Raw genomic sequence first — 17,602 nt, 5'->3', positions numbered from 1 at the left:
TATAGCAGACTAAACAAATGAACAATCTTTTGATAGTACTGGTTCTTTTGGGCCTATGCATCGGCTTAGGAGAAAGCAGGCTCACATTAATCAACCAGTTGGAACACAACAAGCTCCTCAAGATTGATTGTTGGAACGACGAAGGGTCATGGATATTGATGTTGAAAATCGGTGAAGAATATACTTATCCACGACAACCTCCTACAGATTCTTTGAGAGGGTACACGTGTTCAATGGAACAAGGTCCTAATTTCAAACATATCCAAGACAATATTGAGGCGTTGAACGCTAGGTGGAGCAGGGGCAAAGGTCTTGATGCTACGTGTAAATGGATTGCTAGAGAAGATGGTATCTACTTTTCTATAGATGGAAGCCCTCTTCTGAAGAGATATGAGTGGGAATAGTCCTCTCCCCCTCAAAAACTAGAATTCTATATTTTGAGTTGATATCTATAATATTTGTATCGTATGAGATATTGATTGCTATAGTATATTATTATGGTATTAATTATTATAAAAATATTATTATATTATGACCTTACATGTGTTTGTTACGAAATAAGCAATTGAAAACAATTATTCATGCAAATACTGCGATACATAAAAATGAAATATAAAATCAACACCATCATCAAGCCGCTTTTGCTAAACTATCTGCTATTTTATTCGAACTTGTTTGGTTCATTGAAACGATCAAGTAAACCTTTTTCAAAAAAAACATTGTTATATATGACGTTTTTGACCAAAAAATAAAAAAACGTGATGATGATGCTCCAAAAACAATTAAAAGTTAATATAATTTAAATTACATAGGGTCGATCAGAAAAAAATGAGTAGTTTTATTAATATCTAAGATAAATCAAGGACCAAAAGCAAAATATACAGATATTTTATAAATAAAAAAACCAAAAAAAGATAGATATTTTATAAATTAACGGGTCCAAAAAGGAGTGGGAACTATCCATCAACAGAGGAAGGAGGAAGAAGAATGGCACTGACACTACTAACACTGACCACTTCCGTTCCTCTTCTCTCGCGCATCTTCGCCGCAGCTTTTCCTCTCCGATCTCGGTTTCGACGGCCTTCATCGTCGATCTCCCGCTTCCAGCTCGGATTCCCTTCGACAACTCATCGCAGCGAGTCGCTTCGCTGCCTCTGCTCTTCGTCCTCCTCCGCTGCATCTCCTATGCAATTCGAAGTCTCCACTCCGAATTCTCAGGTCTGGATTGTTAAGATCTCGTGGGAATCGTGTTCTGATTGACCGATTGTGTTGCTGATTTTTTGTTGGAATTGTGATCAGCTCCTCGATAGTTTGCTCTATTCAAGAGCTTATTGGGTTACGGAAGGCGTAATAGCTTGGAATGTGGATGTTGGTGAAGGATCGTGTTACTTGTATGCGAGCAGAGTCGCTGGTTTGTCATTCAGCGAAGATGGAATCGATGGTGCTTTAACCTTTTATCTCTCTAGTTTTGTTACCACAGTCTTTTTAAATCAAGTTCATTCGTTTTCAGGTTTTGATTTTAGAGTCAAGCTTGAAGCTGAATCCGGATCACTTCGTACCAATGTCAGTTGTACATTCTCTGCTTTGTATTTTAATAATAAAACAAATTCAAAGTGGAAGTATTGATTTCAGGTGGTTGAGAAGTTTCCACATATTGGGAATTACAAACCGTTTAAAGTTCCTTCGGATTTGGAGGTCAAGGATCTTGTCAAAAGCCAGTTAGCTATTGTCTGCTTTGATGGTGAGAGTTGTTTCCCTTTGCTTGCTTAGGTTACCTCATTGGCATCACTTAGAAACTGTGGAGATTGAGGTATCACTAATGGTTGTTTAATTTTCTGCAGCGGAAGGACGGCTTATAGACGGAACTGGGTTGCAATTGCCTGGTGTCTTAGATGAACTGTTCTCATATGACGGTCCCCTAGGTGCAAATTTCACACCAGGAGGAGGTGTCTCTCTTCACCTCTGGGCTCCCACTGCTCAAGTATGATGTTCATGTTGGAAAATGTTTTTTTTATTTACTACTACGGTCCTGATTTGTGCATTTAAGTAGGAGGTTACTGTGTGCATCTACAAAAACCCACTTGACAAGAGTCCGATGGAAACCTGCCCACTCGAAGAAGTTAATGGTGTGTGGAGCATTCAGGGACCTAGTAGTTGGGAAGGATGCTACTATGTGTATAAAGTATCAGTCTATCATCCAAGCACCTTGAAAGTGGAAACTTGCTATGCAAATGATCCTTATGCACGGGGGTATGGTATTCTGCATTTAAGCTTGAACTTAATGGCATATTCTTCATACAATTTTTTTTTGTCCGTATGAGTCATGTGTGATTTGTATGTACTCAAGCAGGCTTTCAGCTGATGCGAGCAAAACTTATCTGGTCAATCTTGATTCCGATGATCTAAAGCCTGAAGGATGGGAGAAATTGGCAGATAAGAAGCCATGCCTAAGATCCTACTCAGATATAAGTATTTATGAGCTGCATGTGAGGGATTTCAGGTAATTAGACCCTGTTTAGCAGATTTATGCCTAGATGATAATTTTGCTTGTGACTATTGAATTTTTTACTATGAGGCAAAACTTAGCAAGTAATTCCGGCTGCAGACATAGCTATACGTACTCTTCTCTTACGCACTATGTTTTTCATTGCTCTCCTTTTCTACCCGCAAGACAAGCGAGAAGGATACATTTTGTGCCTTAAGATTGTTTACTCTTATCTTTGGATTACATTATTGAAACTGTGAAGTCATTTTACTTTCCAATTGCAGGTTTTCCTTTTCTTCTTGTTTGTCTAATTTCTACCTGCTATTTCAGTGTCTATGATGAGACTGTCGAACCTGAACATCGTGGTGGATATCTGGCTTTCACTTTAAAGGTGCAAATATGCGCATAACTTTATCATCTCAGTTGCTATAGTCTGTGTAAATTCACAAGCTTTACTGGTGATACCAAATTTTAGTTATACTTTTTGAGACATTCGTTGCTCTGCAAATATTCTTGGTATCATCGTGTTTTGTATCATATCTCATTAGATCTATTGACAGGATTGTGCAGGTGTCAAGCATCTTCAAAAGTTAGCGGATGCAGGTCTTACCCATCTACATCTTCTTCCCACATATCAATTTGGTGATGTTGATGATGAGAAGGAGACCTGGAAGTATATAGGTAGGGATATCTTTGATGTCTCAAGCGCTTACTTAATAGATTTCTCGCGAGTCACGCTTGAGATGAAAATTTCCCTTAAATTGAAGAGACCTTATTCATTGCAGTAAAGTTAGAGCTCAATAGTTGGAAGGACATACACGTCAAACTAGCAAAGTCGTCTATCATGTTTCTGTTTTCTGTATCTGGAATTTTATTGTACACATAATTCTGACTTTTTTGTTTGCAGACACCAGTGTGCTGGAAGGATTACCACCTGATTCAGCTGAGGCACAAGCTCGTATTACAGAAATCCAGAATGATGATGGTTTTAACTGGGGGTAGTTTGTTATAGCAAGTTACTCCATTCATTATAAAGCAATCACCTTCATCACAAGCTCTGTTTTGTGAAGGTATAATCCTGTGCTCTGGGGAGTCCCAAAAGGAAGCTACGCTAGTGATCCGACTGGTCCATGCCGTATAATTGAATTTAGAAAAATGGTTCAGGTTTGCATTTTTCCACTGCTCCGAGTGTTTTGCTCATTAATAAGCTCTCTTAAAGCTAAATATTGTAGTGACTCATACAAGGTGTCAATGATTTGATGATTTCTTTTGGCAGGCTCTTAATCATGTCGGTCTTAATGTCGTCTTAGACGTTGTTTACAACCACTTGCATGCAAATGGGCCACACGACAAAGACTCTGTTCTTGATAAGGTGAGCACTGATATATTTCTGATTCTAGTCTGATAACTGTCTAGTGTGAGTTCTCTATCGTCCATGACAAAATGTATTTGCTTAGATAGTTCCAGGTTACTATTTGAGAAGGAACAATGATGGTTTTATTGAAAACAGTACATGCGTAAACAACACTGCTAGCGAGCATTATATGGTCGATCGTCTGATACGGGATGATCTATTAAACTGGGTTGTTAACTATAAGGTACATGCTTGTCAGATATACTGAATATTTTTCCGTCATCTACTTTCTTCTCTTTCCCACAGAAAAGAACTATTATCATTCTTCATGTATATTCGACCTATGATCAACTGATCATGACAAGGTTTATTATATTCCGCACTGTTACGCTAAGTTTTCTTGTCATCTGGCTGGCTGATCATGTGCTGATTCTGCTAGGTTGATGGTTTTCGTTTTGATCTCATGGGTCACATTATGAAAGATACAATGGTAAGCCTCTCTCCTACTCCTCTAAGGGTTATCCTTTAGTGTCCTTTCAGTTATGGTTTCATTAGGTTCTGTTGTGATATTATAATAGTTTTAACGTGCGTTGTAATGTTCATGTTCCTCAGGTAAACGCAAAATCTGCAATTGGTAACTTGAGAAAGGAAACAGATGGAGTTGATGGTTCAAGAATTTATATGTAAGTCTTGCCTCACTACTAGACTTGCAAGTTTTTCCTAACATTAATTGCATATTCCTTTTTCTTTCTTATGAAATATTTTTGGCCCATATAATGTTTTTCTGCCATCCTTTATCAGATATGGCGAAGGATGGAACTTTGGGGAAGTCGCTAACAATGGACGTGGAGTTAATGCTTCACAGTTCAACTTAACTGGGACTGGAATTGGAAGGTGTGAAGTTAATTGCCTCAATACGTTTGAAAGAGAGATTTTTCATGTTTTAGCTATTGATTCCCTGAACTGGCGATCTTATTACTTTCTTCAATGATTGTTCAGCATCTTCCTGATTCTGTTTCTTTTACCTGGAACTTTATGTCCCTTTCAGTTTTAATGACCGTATACGAGATGCAACTCTTGGTGGATCTCCATTTGGTCATCCTCTTCAACAAGGATTCATTACAGGTTTATTGTTACAGGTATTTTGGATTTTATCTGTGCAGTTAGCCATCAAGATATTGAATCATTGAATTGTTTTAGCTCCAACCAAGGTTTAGATTGAATAATATGGTACTAGACAACATCACATACATATTTTTCCATACCAACAATACATTTTGTAAGTTTTTCTGAAATAAACATCACATCACGTTTTATATTTGCCCATGCAAGTGTTTGAATCTGGGGGTTGAACCATCGAATTCACATGCTATCAAGAATTGTTTATCCCTTATTCCCTTATTTGTTAGTGGGTAACTTATTATTGGGAGTAGAGAAGTATGCTTAGAATATGTAGCTCTTCTTCTCGTCTCTTCTTTACTTTTCCTTTTTGGGACAGCCTAATGGTCATGACCATGGTTCAGAAGCTACCCAGCAGCTGATGCTTTCTACTGCCAAAGATCATATCCAGGTAATTGATTGCCGTTAGATATCATATACAATACGTTAATCATATTTCAGCGGTCAAAGCTTAAGGATATGCAAACCCAAATTTTTAATCTCTAATTCGCTTCAGTTGCCAAATTTTGTTATCTTACAATCTGAATTGTAACAATGGTATGGATATATTGAAAAAGACAAAGTTGTAGAAACTATTTGATAATATATTCCTTATTCTTTCATTATGGATCAGATTGGGATGGCTGCAAATTTGAAGGATTATGTGTTAACTAATCATGAAGGAAAGGAGGTGTAAAAATAGTCCCACTTTATTATTTAACCATTCACTTAGACTTTGTCTCCCTGTTTATGGTCTATTGCTGTCGTTTTGTAGGTGAAGGGATCAGAGATTTTAATGCATGATGCCACACCTGTTGCATATGCTTCAGAGCCTACAGAAACTGTATGAAACGTTATTCATACCACTTGCATCTTTTGAGTGAATCAAGCAGTGATAAATGTGTGACGCTCATATCAGCATTTCTCTGTGATTTCAGATTAACTACGTTTCAGCTCATGACAATGAAACTCTCTTTGACATTATCAGTTTGAAGGTAATATTTAAATATGTTTTCTAAATTTTTAGGCAGATGTCCACCTTCTAAATCTCTAGCTCAATGTATACTTTGCTTGATTAAAATTCAAATCTGAAATGCTCTCAGTTCACTCAGCATTCCTACTTGAGTTTATCTGTAGACTTATTTCTGCTTTGTCCAACGTTTTCATGCAGACACCGATGGAAATATCAGTTGATGAAAGGTGTCGAATTAATCATTTGGCATCAAGTATGATTTCTCTCTCGCAGGTTCTCTACTATCTCTCAACTTGACTCAGAGACAAATCACTTTGTAGAATAAGGGACGGCAGATTAGTGCTAATAAGGAATCTTACACGAGTAGAATTCTTGTTTGACTCATTATCTCAAACTTCAAATTTTAATATGTTCTATTCTGTATGTGAAGGGTATACCATTCTTCCATGCTGGGGACGAGATTTTACGCTCGAAGTCACTTGATCGTGATTCTTACAACTCCGGTGATTGGTTCAATAGGTTAGACTTCAGCTACAACTCCAACAACTGGGGTGTTGGGCTTCCTCCAAAAGGGAAAAATGAACACAGCTGGCCACTGTAAGTACCGACTCAATTGCATTCAATGTATGGATTACTTATTGAACCGTAGAACCTATGCATGTTTCTGAAACCAGTCAGCTCTTGCAATATATGTCTCCAGGATTAAACCGAGGTTGCAAGATCCATCCTTCAAGCCTCAGAGCAGTCACATAGTTGCCACACTCAACAGTTTCTTAGACTTGTTACGCATCAGATACTCATCACCTCTCTTCCGTTTAGATACAGCAAAGGCTATCCAGGTCAGGATGACTACTCTGTTATTATTCTTCACTATATTCTCTGCTCTCTTATGAAAATATTCGTTTAGTGTCAATCTCTTGTAGTGCGGTGAAATGTCACAAAGACCGAAAGAGGAGATGACTTCATTGTTTTTTCTTGGTAAATTCAGGACCGAGTGCGGTTTCATAACACAGGCCCCTCATCAGTCCCTGGAGCCATCATCATGAGCATTGAAGATGGTCACAAAGGCATCACAAGTGTATCTCAGATCGATCCAGTGTAAGTAAAATAAGCAACAACATGATAAACGTATCTTTTAAAGCTTCGTGTATATATTGTTTTGTAATGGTACTTTTACTCCTACAACAGCTACTCATTCATTGTGGTTATCTTCAATGCTCGCCCGTCTGAGTTCTCATTTTTCAGTCCCGCTCTGAAAGACAGGAATCTCGAATTACATCCAATACAGGTAAATTTGCACATTTTACAAAATATGACAACATTATAAGCTTCCTCCTTTTGGTTAATTCAATCGTGTGTATTAGATAAGTTTAAGCATTTTAAATGATAATTCAATTTACAGGTGAAGTCGGGAGATGAAATAGTAAGAAAATCAGTGTATGACGCTTTTTCCGGCGGCTTCACTGTACCGGCAAGAACAACTACAGTGTTTGTTGAAGTGAGGAAGGGCTGAATCTTATGTTCTTTTAATCAGAACGAGTCACATGTCTAGAACATTTTAATATAATTAAAATACTTAGTTAATCTGTCTACCAAAAAAAAATACTTAGTTAATCTTATCCCTAATTCATAAGGATATGCGTGGATAATGCCAACAATTTAGCACATACATGGCTAATCTTAATAAGAACCTCATGGGGTGGCATACTTATTCTTCATGATCTTCGCCATAGTTCTACTTTACAACCAGTGTCATATTGCATTGTCACGTGTTTCACGTTTAAGTGTTTCGATAGGATTTTTCAAGATAAAAACAAAAAATCAGTCGGCAGATTCATCTTCCGTAGCAATCATTCTCATAAGTCTCTAGAGATTTCGATAGGATTTTTTCACATTTTGCGTGTTTCACATTGAAGACGACATGTCCCACATTCGAGATATAAATTGAATGAGGAGTAGCCTCCCTCAAAAAACATATCATATTGTTATAGTTCTCAGTTTTCAATAATTTTCTTTAAACAGTGCGCGAAATGAATTCAAGATTCACCCGTTCGATTTCTTCCTCAAGGTCCTTCTCACAAATTCATCTTCACATTACACGATTGTATATGCTAATTTGACATATATGTATGCATTTATCCATGTATTTGTCTATACATGCAATCGATGCAGGTGTGATGAGCAGAGTGGAAATGAGATGAACAAAGGGGATGAAGAGAGTAGTAATTACACTGACGTGAGTATCTTAAGTATGAGGGGAGGTGATGGACACAATAGTTACGCTACCAACTCTCTTCTTCAGGTTCTTTCCTCTTCTATATATATATATATATATATATATATATATATATATATATATATATATATATCTTTTTCCTTAATTTTTGTAAGACATAAGCACAAACTAATATTTCATCATATATTCTATACTCCAACTAGTTATAGACTTCATAAGCTTTGCATGTAAAAAAATATTTTACAAAATGTAAACTTAAAATATAATTCTCTCAAATAGTCATTTTTAAATTCTTGTTATAAAAAAATTCTACAAAATAGAAAATAATCAAAACATGTTTCATTAACGAGGCAAAAGATTATTTTTACTCTTTGCTTTATAGATATATAAATATGAATAATTATTTAAATAAATAATAAAATAATAAAAAATAGTTTTTACAGTTTTGAATTATATGTTTTCAAATTTGAATTTTTCTCATTTTTTTTCAAAATCTATTTTTGAAGCTATTTTTATTTTGAAAATTTAATGTTATAATGCTTATTTATATTTATTAAAATTTTAAACCCCACATCCTAAAATCTAATCCCTCAACTCTAACCATAAGTTGAGTAGTTAATCCTACTAGTAATCTAGTATAAGTGTATATTTACTCTTTAATAAAAAGAATTTGGGTCATTTGACTTTTTAGAGGTTTTTTTGGCAAAAAAAGTGCTATCGGAAGAAAATTTTCAAACGTAAATGTCGAGCGCAAGGGAAAAAAGAAACAATTTGTTAAGTAATATTTGTATCTCTCGTTGTTTTCTGCAGAGAAGAGTTTTATCAATGAGCAAGTCCATATTGGTTAAAAACACCAAAGAAATGGTGACGAACTTGGACTTTCCTAAATGCATCAAAGTAGCAGATTTGGGCTGTTCTTCTGGACAAAACACATTTTTGGCGATGTCTGAGATCGTCAACACAATTAATGCGTTATGTCAAGAACGGAACCAAATCCCGCCAGAGATAGATTGTTGTCTGAATGATCTCCCTGGTAATGATTTCAACACGACGTTCAAGTTCATAAGTTTCTTCAACGAGAAGCTCACAAGCAATACACTATGCTTTGTCTCTGGAGTTCCTGGTTCCTTTCATTCAAGGCTCTTTCCTAGCAAGAGTCTCCATTTCATTCATTCAAATTGCAGTGTTAATTACCTCTCTAAGGTATCATAAGTATTTAATTTTAGCTTTCTACTTAATATTAAAAAGTGTTTTTTTTTTATAAAAAACATTTACAATTCTTCATAAGTACAAAGCTTATAACAATGGAATTTTGGTCTAATAAGGTTCCTGAAGGACTGGAGAAGAACAAGATGAGTGTGTACATAACAAGTTCAAGTCCTCTAAGTGAATACAAGGCTTACTTGAATCAGTTCCAAAAAGATTTTACGACATTTTTAAGAATGCGGTCTGAAGAGATGGTATCTAATGGACGAATGGTTATCACATTACTCGGCAGAAACGCTATAGATGATCCGTTGTACAGGGACTGTTGTCATCATTTGACATTGCTATCCGATTCTCTCCGCGACCTTGTCTTCGAGGTACGTAAAATATCATAAGATATCCATTTTAGATGTCCACGCATGGTTGATTGGCTTTAATGATTCGCTTCCATTAATCCTTGTATAGGGACTTGTGAGTGCATCAAAGGTGATTTCATTCAACATGCCACTTTATGATCCGACCGACGAAGAATTAAAAGAAATTATTAGAAATGAGGGGACATTCCAAATAAACGACTTAGAGACACATGCATTTGATCTTGGCCATAGTAAGGAAGAAAATAGGGAATCATGTAGAGCTAAACCAGGGGAAAAAGAGGCTAATTGCATTAGAGCAGCGTTTGAAATGATGCTCGTAGCTCACTTTGGAGATGCCATTAATATCGATACATTGTTTGCAAAATATGCACACCATGTTTCTCAACATGCTAGCTGCATGAGAAAAACGTCTGTCATACTAGTGGTTTCATTGGTTCGGAAATAATCTTACTATATATCAAGGAATAACTTGTGTTGTGCTCATGATTTGCTATGCCTCCAATTCAAAACTACTTGCAATAAATGGATTGACACATACCATTTATATATTTTTATATATTCAGTATAAAAATATTTTATATTTGTAAGGATTAAGATTATGATATCATACCCTTATTTAATTTATAATATATTATAATTCTTTCAGCTATTAGTATCAGTATCTATAGTTTCAATTTCGGGTTCAAATCTTTGAGGCAATTGTGGATCATATTTAGAGCATTTCTAACTCATTGCTATTTTCATCTCTATAATAGTATTTAGAGATAAAAAAATTGCAACCTATCTCTATTTCCTTTTCTATAATAGATATATCTATTTTTTTCTATTTATAGAGAAAAAAATAACATTCTTTTATTTTTTTTATCTTATATTTAGAGATTATTATTTTAAGAAATACGTTAGAGTATATCTCATTTTTATTATAAAAAATTTCTATTTTAAAGCTGAAAATAACAAAATACATTGGAGATTGTCACAAATTCTTATACTACTTTTTTAATTATTGCTTGTTGAATTGCGTAACGGTTGAACATATCTTGTTTAAGCAAAAACATTTGAATCAATAAAATGCTATGTAGTAAGATACCTTGTCTTAATTTCAAAAAAAAAAGATACCTTATCTTAAAACAATGCCGTGAAATGCACTTTTTAATCTAAGAAAAGTTATTTAATCTTACAACTCCATAATGTTCCAAAAAAAAAAAAATTACAACTGCGTTGATTGGTTCAATAGGTTTGTTTTCTCTCTTGTAGTGAAACATATCTTCTGATTATATATTTTGCATGCAATCCATGCATAATCTTACATGCGATTTCATTATGTAATTGTTATAATCCAATCTTAATAAGAACCTTAAGGGGTGGCATACTTATTCTTCATGATCTTCGCCATAGTTCTACTTTACAACCAGTGTCATATTACGTCGAGTATGTTTCTTGTTTGGCTCATTATCCTTAACTTCAAATTTTATAGTTATATTCTGCATGTGAAGGGTACACCATTCTTCCACGCTGGGGACGAGATTTTACGCTCGAAGTCACTTGATCGTGATTCTTACAATCCGGTGATTGGTTCAATAGGTTAGACTTCAATGTATGGATTACTTATAGAACCATACAACCAATCTTTCAACATATCAGTAGAAAACTCTCTTATTCTTCCTCTTCTCCTCACCGGTTCTCAGGCATTACCATTGAAAAAGTTCAGAGTTCGACAAATACGAGCAACTTTTTTTTGAACTAATATATTAAATATGCATGGATTCCGCCTAATGTTTAGCACATATGATTTGGCTGTGATTTCATTATGTAATTTTTTTTGAATAAGAATATCATGGGGCTGGCATATTTATTATTCATGATCTTAGCCACAATTCTAATTTACAACCTACGTCATACTGCATGGTCTTTGAATTCTCTATGTATATGACTATAGGTGCTATATGATATTTCATAAGTTCACGACATTCACAACAATCTCTATACTGATTGGGTAAGAATGCTGCAAACAACTCGACGTGTTTCACGTTTAAGATATTTATGTCTTATCTTTGCAAATGAAGTGAAGTGAACAAGTTGTCTTCTCCTAACCAACTAAAGCATTACAATTAATCATATTTTAAACGTGACAACAAACCAAATATATATAGCTAAAAGAAATTTTAGAATCCCACTAAAACATTATAATTGCAATTTTAATACTATAACAGGTGACACCAACAAAGAGTTGGTCTAGTGGATAAATTTTTTGGATTATCTAATAGAAATTTAAGAGGCCATGAATTAGATTCCAGTTGAAGTAAATCTTTTCTCCTTGAAATAATTAATTTAAAATGCTTATGCCTCAAAGGACTGGGCAAGATATCCGTAAATTTTGATTCGATTTGTTATATGTTTCCATTCAAACCGAAAAATCCGGATATACATAACTCTACGAAGCAAAGCAAATACTAATTTACATTATCTGTAAAAATGAAGCAAATCATAAATACTAATATTTCTACGAACGGATATCCGATCCGATCCGTTATATGTATATATATATATATATATGTATATTTAAAGAGCTATATATATATGTTATACAAATATTATATATATTTTATATAAATTTTATAGTTTTCTATTTTATTAAATTTATTATATTAGTTATTAGAAATTTTAAAAGTAAATAACTTTTATTTTTGTAATAAAATATCATTATTATTTTAAATTTTTAATAATTTTTGTATTTTTTATTTACTTTTACGAATCGAATCGGATATCCGGTTAAAAATACAAAAAAGTTGGATATCCGGGACATCGAATATCTAAGTGGCTACAGATCGAACCGGATCGGATAATTGATTATTTGGACAAAACGGATCAGACCACGAATACCTTCAAAAACTCGATATCTCATTTGTGCCACTCCTATTACATTCAAAGGCTCGGAACCACAATCAAGATAATACAAGTAGCAAAAAATGATCGAAAGTGTAGGACAGGTTTTAATGGTCCTTACTCTTTTACGATCTGTATAATCTAATAATAGAATGGTTCAAGATAAAATATAAAAAATCGGAATTTAAATTTTGAAGAGAAATTCATCTTGTTCTTCTGAATTATTGATTGTACTATGGCAATAATTATCAGAAATCGCTTCACAGATTTGGATAGGATTTTATGTAGAAACAACTTGGTGTGTTTCGCATCGAAGACATGTCCCACTTCTATATATAAAGTAAGTGAATGAGGTGTAGCCTCCCTCAGAAAACATATGTTATAGTTCTCATTTTTAATTATTTTCTTGAAACAGTTGGCGAAATGAATTCAAGATTCATCCGTTCAATTTCTTCCTCGAGGTTCTTCCCACCAATTCATCTCGACATTACATGATTGTATATGCTAATTTGACATGGATGTGTTCATGTGAATATGTGATCGATGCAGGTGTGATGGGAAGAGTGAAAATGAAATGAATAACGGCGATGAAGAGAGTAGTAAACACCCTCTTGTGAGTATTTTAAGTACGCGTGGAGGAGATGGACACAATAGCTACTCCGCGAACTCTCTTCTTCAGGTTCCTTCATCTTCTATATATTTATTTTTCATTTTTTTTTGTAGGACATGCATACACAAAATAATGTATTCCATTTTCACTCTTTCCATCACACCTGTATCGATCACATATATTATTATTATTCAATACTTAAACTATTTAGACTTCAACATATTTGCTAAATGGCGTAAACTTATTGGTCATGAGTTTGAATCTTGCCATGAACTAAGTTGTTAGAAGAACGAAAATTGTTTAATAAGCCAAAATAAATAAATAATACAATTAATCATTAACAATGGAAATCTGTAATGAAAATTTTAAAATCCAGTGACAAGGCCCTACTCAGCTGTTTATGTGGCTTATGCGATATGCCAGGCATGGCTAGACAAAAATGAAGCTCCCACAACCCAGATGCCTTCAAAAAATTCTGCTAAATAATTTGCATCTTTCTTTTTTTCTACAGAGAAGAGTTTTATCAATGACCAAGCCCATCCTGGTTAAAAACACTATAGAAATGATGACAAACTTGGAATTTCCTGAATGCATTAAACTAGCCGATTTGGGCTGTTCTTCAGGACAAAACACGTTCTTGGTGATGTCTGAAATCGTTAACACAATCAATGTATTATGTCAAGAATGGAACCAAAACCCGCCGGAGATAGACTGCTGTCTGAACGATCTCCCTAATAACGATTTCAACACGACTTTCAAGTTCCTAACCTTCTTCAACGATAAGCTCACAAGCAAAATACCATGCTTTGTCTCTGGAGTACCTGGTTCCTTTTACTCAAGGCTCTTTCCTCGCAAGAGTCTCCATTTCGTTCATTCAAATTACAGTCTTCATTACCTCTCTAAGGTATCATAAGTACTTAGTTCTAATTTTTACTTTTTTTTTTGAAATTTGAATGTCTATAAATTTTTTTTTGAATTTTGAATGTCAAAACTTATTGACATTCAAACTTATAGACATTTTTCTGCTTATAGACATTCAAAATTCTTTGCAAGTACAAAACTTATAACAATGCAATTTTGGTCTTATAAGGTTCCTGACGGACTGGAGAAGAAAAAGATGAGTCTGTACATAACAAGCTCAAGTCCTCCAAGTGAATACAATGCTTACATTAATCAATTCCAAAGAGATTTTACGGCATTTCTAAGAATGCGTTCTGAAGAAATGGTATCTAATGGACGCATGGTTCTCACATTAATTGGCAGAAAGACTCTTGATGATCCACGATATAGAGATTGTTGTCATTGGTTGACATTGTTATCCGATTCTCTCTGTGACCTAGTCTTCGAGGTAATAAAATCATTAGATTTTGTTGATATTTAAATTTACACGGATGGATAATCCCAGTGACCTATATCTACTTTTTATCATGATCTTTATATAGGGTCTTGTGAGTGCATCAAAGGTGAATTCGTTCAAAGTACCGTTTTATGATCCGAACGAAGAAGAAGTGAAAGAAATTATTAGAAATGAGGGTTCATTCATGGTAAACAACTTGGAGCCACATGTGTTTGATCTCGGTCTTAGTAACGAAGAATATGGCTTGCAATCAGATAAAGCTAAAGCAGGGGAAAAAGAAGCTAATTGCATAAGAGCAGTGACTGAAATGATGCTTGTATCTCACTTTGGAGATGCCATTAATATCGATACATTGTTTGAAAAATATGCACATCATGTGTCGCAGCATGCTAGCTGCAAGAAAAAAACATCTGTCAGTCTAGTCGTTTCATTGATTCGGAAATAAAATTTTATTATGCAACCCGTGTGATGTGGCCATTGTTAAATCCATATAAAAGACCGACAAAAATAAAATAAACTTTTGAATATGTATAAACCAAATAAACATTTGTCCTTTAAATGTCAAAAAATCAAAAATAGTATTGTAAAAGAATGGACCCAAGTATCATTACAATGATGATTCTTATCTTCTCTTTTGATCTGTCTATTGTCCAACATGAAGTAATCACAATAGAGATTTGTCAGCTTCTTTGGAGTTATCTTTGTCTTGTTGCTCAAAAGCATTGTAGAGATGAACATAATAATGGAGAAACCACATGGTACCACCGATTATGGCCTTGGGAAACACTCACGTTCCCAAATTTGGAGATAGGGCCGCGCAAACAACTTTATGTTTATACATTAAAAAAAAACTTTATGTTTCTTTTCATATTGCAAGATTGGTGTTTTTTTTTGTTGTTGAGAAGATTATAGAGATCAAGCTTATAATATATAGTTCAACAAAATCTTCTTTTATAATTAGGAAGTTCTAAAACCTTTAGTCTATACTTTTCTTATAAGAAGAAGGCACTACCAAGAATCTAATACTAATTGATAATAATTGTGGTGGATCCATAACTTTCCTTAATCATATCTTATTAATTAAGAAGGCAAAATGTCGAAGCTTTCGTTGAACCCACCAAATTGGTACGGTGCTAGTACCTGTGTGAAGAAAAAAAACAGTGGAATTCAGTGTCAAAGACCACCAATTTATTCAAAGATCGAAAGAAAACAAAAAACCTAGAAAATCTGAATAGATAAAGAATCTAAAATAGGTGATACCCAACAGTTGGGGTCCCAACCGGGTTTCAGTTTTGTCTAATCGGATCTCGGTTTTTCGGGTTTATCAAAATCAGCCTCATTCGGATTATATCAAAGTTTAGTTCGGGTTCTCTCGGGTTCGGGTAAATCTTCAAAGAACCGGTATAACCAAATGTACTTTTGGGTTCGGGTCCCAATCAGTTATTTGGTTTTAAAATACCTGATTTATATCTATTTTGTAACCAAAACATAAGTAAAATCGATACAAATTGATCGAGGAATAGATTCATCATTAATTCATATATGACTTATGTGTATCTCTTTTAGTGTGCCATCAGTACATAATTTATATATAGTTTATATATATATATGTACGTATATTTGATAAAAAATCATATAATTTATATATATGTACATATATTTATATAATGGATCGGATATCTATTTTAAAAATATTAGTATTTGTGATTTGTTATGTTTTTGACGGAAACTGAATATAAGTATTTGCTTTGATTTGTAAAATATTAGATACTTAGATATTTAGATTAAATCGAAACGAATAACAGATCAAATTAAATTTTACCAATATTTATTCATTATATTACGCTGGTTTCAATTTTTTTATTTTTCTTTATTATATTATTTAGGGAAATACCTTAGGATAGCAGAAAAAAAGTTTATATCACAAATATAAACTCTAAGAATCAAAATGACCAAAATATTTCATTAAAAAGGGAAAATATACACTTATTTACCCCTAGAGTATTAATTAAAACCTTAGTGTTTAGAGTTAAGGGGTGGGGATTTGGGTTTGAGGTTTAAAATTTTATAAAATAGAAAATAAATATTAAAAATTTTAAAATAAAATTTTAAAAATAGTTTCAAAAAGTATTTTCGAATTACAAAAAAAAAAATTTAAAAAAGAATTAAAAAAAAATTCAAAAGAAAATTAAAATTTATAAAAAAGTTCGAATTTGAAAACATATAATCTAAAACTATTAAAAAACATTTTTTGTTTAATTTTTTTTATTTCTTTTATATTTTTTATTTATCTAGGGTATTGGTGTCATTTTACCTATTAAATAAAATATTTTGGTCATTTTCCTCTTTGTGTTCTATTTTTGTGATCAAAACTTAGAAATGATCTATTTACGAGAATTGCCCTATTATTTATTCTCTTCTCTATACTAACTACTCTCATTTACGCTCACATATATCAATCACACTCAACAAATCTCTATACTGATTGGGTAAGAATGTTGTGGTGTATTTTGCAACAGCTCACCTGTTTCACGTTTATGATATATGTCCCACCATAAAGGTGACAAATTGTCGGCACCCTAAACGACGGAAATATTGTAATAATACTATAACAAGTTGCCAGAAGGAAGCAAACCAACAAGGCAATCAATCTATATCTACACTTAAAACTGTGGAGTTAATATATTTTGTTGAAAAATTATTTTACGTATTAATTTTTAAAAAATTATATATTTTTATTTTTTATGAACTTTATCTTAAATTTATTTATATGACTTATTTTGTTATTTTAAATAAGACTAATTTTTGAAGACTCCAAATAATTCTGATTCGTATTATAATTTTATTTATTTAACCCGTTGTTAAACTTATTTCAAACTAATTTTCTTTTTAATATTTTAATTTAAATAAAATATTTTATATTTAAAACTTTCAAATTATTATCTCAAATGAAAGTAAATTCA

At 33.4% G+C, this 17,602-nt stretch overlaps 3 protein-coding genes across 6 annotated transcripts; all 3 read left to right on the top strand.

Moving 5' to 3' along the window:
* The first annotated feature begins 932 nt into the window (after positions 1-932).
* Positions 933-7,686, top strand: LOC106372696 (pullulanase 1, chloroplastic-like). 2 transcript variants are annotated; one of them, XR_007317058.1, is made up of 28 exons: positions 933-1,218; positions 1,300-1,441; positions 1,511-1,563; positions 1,633-1,741; positions 1,842-1,981; positions 2,051-2,250; positions 2,351-2,500; positions 2,816-2,876; positions 3,046-3,166; positions 3,393-3,483; positions 3,556-3,649; positions 3,762-3,857; positions 3,943-4,083; positions 4,279-4,329; positions 4,452-4,522; positions 4,641-4,733; positions 4,888-4,978; positions 5,338-5,409; positions 5,632-5,688; positions 5,773-5,841; positions 5,936-5,992; positions 6,169-6,243; positions 6,401-6,567; positions 6,671-6,809; positions 6,959-7,068; positions 7,159-7,258; positions 7,373-7,542; positions 7,573-7,686. XR_007317058.1 is itself a non-coding variant. In XM_013812967.3 (27 exons), exons 1-27 carry the CDS (start codon positions 988-990, stop codon positions 7,481-7,483), a joined length of 2,892 nt encoding a protein of 963 aa, XP_013668421.1. In that variant the 5' UTR covers positions 933-987; the 3' UTR covers positions 7,484-7,686. The 2 variants fall into 2 exon arrangements, 1 of the variants encoding a protein (XP_013668421.1); XM_013812967.3 differs by having other exon boundaries at positions 7,373-7,686.
* A 127-nt stretch (positions 7,687-7,813) lies between these two features.
* LOC106372698 (salicylate/benzoate carboxyl methyltransferase) lies at positions 7,814-10,438 on the top strand. Of its 2 annotated transcripts, XM_013812971.3 has the most exons (5): positions 7,814-8,038; positions 8,143-8,272; positions 9,017-9,409; positions 9,532-9,789; positions 9,878-10,438. In XM_013812971.3, exons 1-5 carry the CDS (start codon positions 8,001-8,003, stop codon positions 10,232-10,234), a joined length of 1,176 nt encoding a protein of 391 aa, XP_013668425.1. In that variant the 5' UTR covers positions 7,814-8,000; the 3' UTR covers positions 10,235-10,438. The 2 variants fall into 2 exon arrangements, with proteins under 2 accessions (XP_013668425.1, XP_022549505.1); XM_022693784.2 differs by lacking the exon at positions 7,814-8,038 and having other exon boundaries at positions 8,048-8,272.
* Positions 10,439-12,779: 2,341 nt separating this feature from the next.
* On the top strand, positions 12,780-15,101 carry LOC125579105 (salicylate/benzoate carboxyl methyltransferase-like). Of its 2 annotated transcripts, XM_048742630.1 has the most exons (6): positions 12,780-13,012; positions 13,088-13,133; positions 13,222-13,351; positions 13,794-14,186; positions 14,373-14,630; positions 14,725-15,101. In XM_048742630.1, exons 2-6 carry the CDS (start codon positions 13,096-13,098, stop codon positions 15,082-15,084), a joined length of 1,179 nt encoding a protein of 392 aa, XP_048598587.1. In that variant the 5' UTR covers positions 12,780-13,012; positions 13,088-13,095; the 3' UTR covers positions 15,085-15,101. The 2 variants fall into 2 exon arrangements, with proteins under 2 accessions (XP_048598587.1, XP_048598586.1); XM_048742629.1 differs by having other exon boundaries at positions 13,010-13,133.
* Positions 15,102-17,602: the final 2,501 nt, after the last annotated feature.

The sequence above is a fragment of the Brassica napus genome, chromosome A10, assembly GCF_020379485.1.
Source record: "Brassica napus cultivar Da-Ae chromosome A10, Da-Ae, whole genome shotgun sequence".
NCBI lineage: Eukaryota > Viridiplantae > Streptophyta > Magnoliopsida > Brassicales > Brassicaceae > Brassica > Brassica napus.
This window is presented reverse-complemented; position numbering and strand designations above follow the sequence as displayed.

Bases quoted from the DNA above. Each gene is read 5' to 3' on its own strand.
- LOC106372696 (XM_013812967.3), top strand. From the start codon at position 988: ATGGCACTGACACTACTAACACTGACCACTTCCGTTCCTCTTCTCTCG. The intron at 4,084-4,278 runs GTACATGCTTGT...TGATTCTGCTAG, and splicing joins ACTGGGTTGTTAACTATAAG to GTTGATGGTTTTCGTTTTGA. The intron at 4,979-5,337 runs GTATTTTGGATT...TTTTTGGGACAG, and splicing joins TTACAGGTTTATTGTTACAG to CCTAATGGTCATGACCATGG.
- LOC106372698 (XM_022693784.2), top strand. From the start codon at position 8,096: ATGTATGCATTTATCCATGTATTTGTCTATACATGCAATCGATGCAGG. The intron at 8,273-9,016 runs GTTCTTTCCTCT...TGTTTTCTGCAG, and splicing joins CTACCAACTCTCTTCTTCAG to AGAAGAGTTTTATCAATGAG. The intron at 9,410-9,531 runs GTATCATAAGTA...TGGTCTAATAAG, and splicing joins GTGTTAATTACCTCTCTAAG to GTTCCTGAAGGACTGGAGAA.
- LOC125579105 (XM_048742629.1), top strand. From the start codon at position 13,021: ATGAGGTGTAGCCTCCCTCAGAAAACATATGTTATAGTTCTCATTTTT. The intron at 13,134-13,221 runs GTTCTTCCCACC...TGATCGATGCAG, and splicing joins CGTTCAATTTCTTCCTCGAG to GTGTGATGGGAAGAGTGAAA. The intron at 14,187-14,372 runs GTATCATAAGTA...TGGTCTTATAAG, and splicing joins GTCTTCATTACCTCTCTAAG to GTTCCTGACGGACTGGAGAA.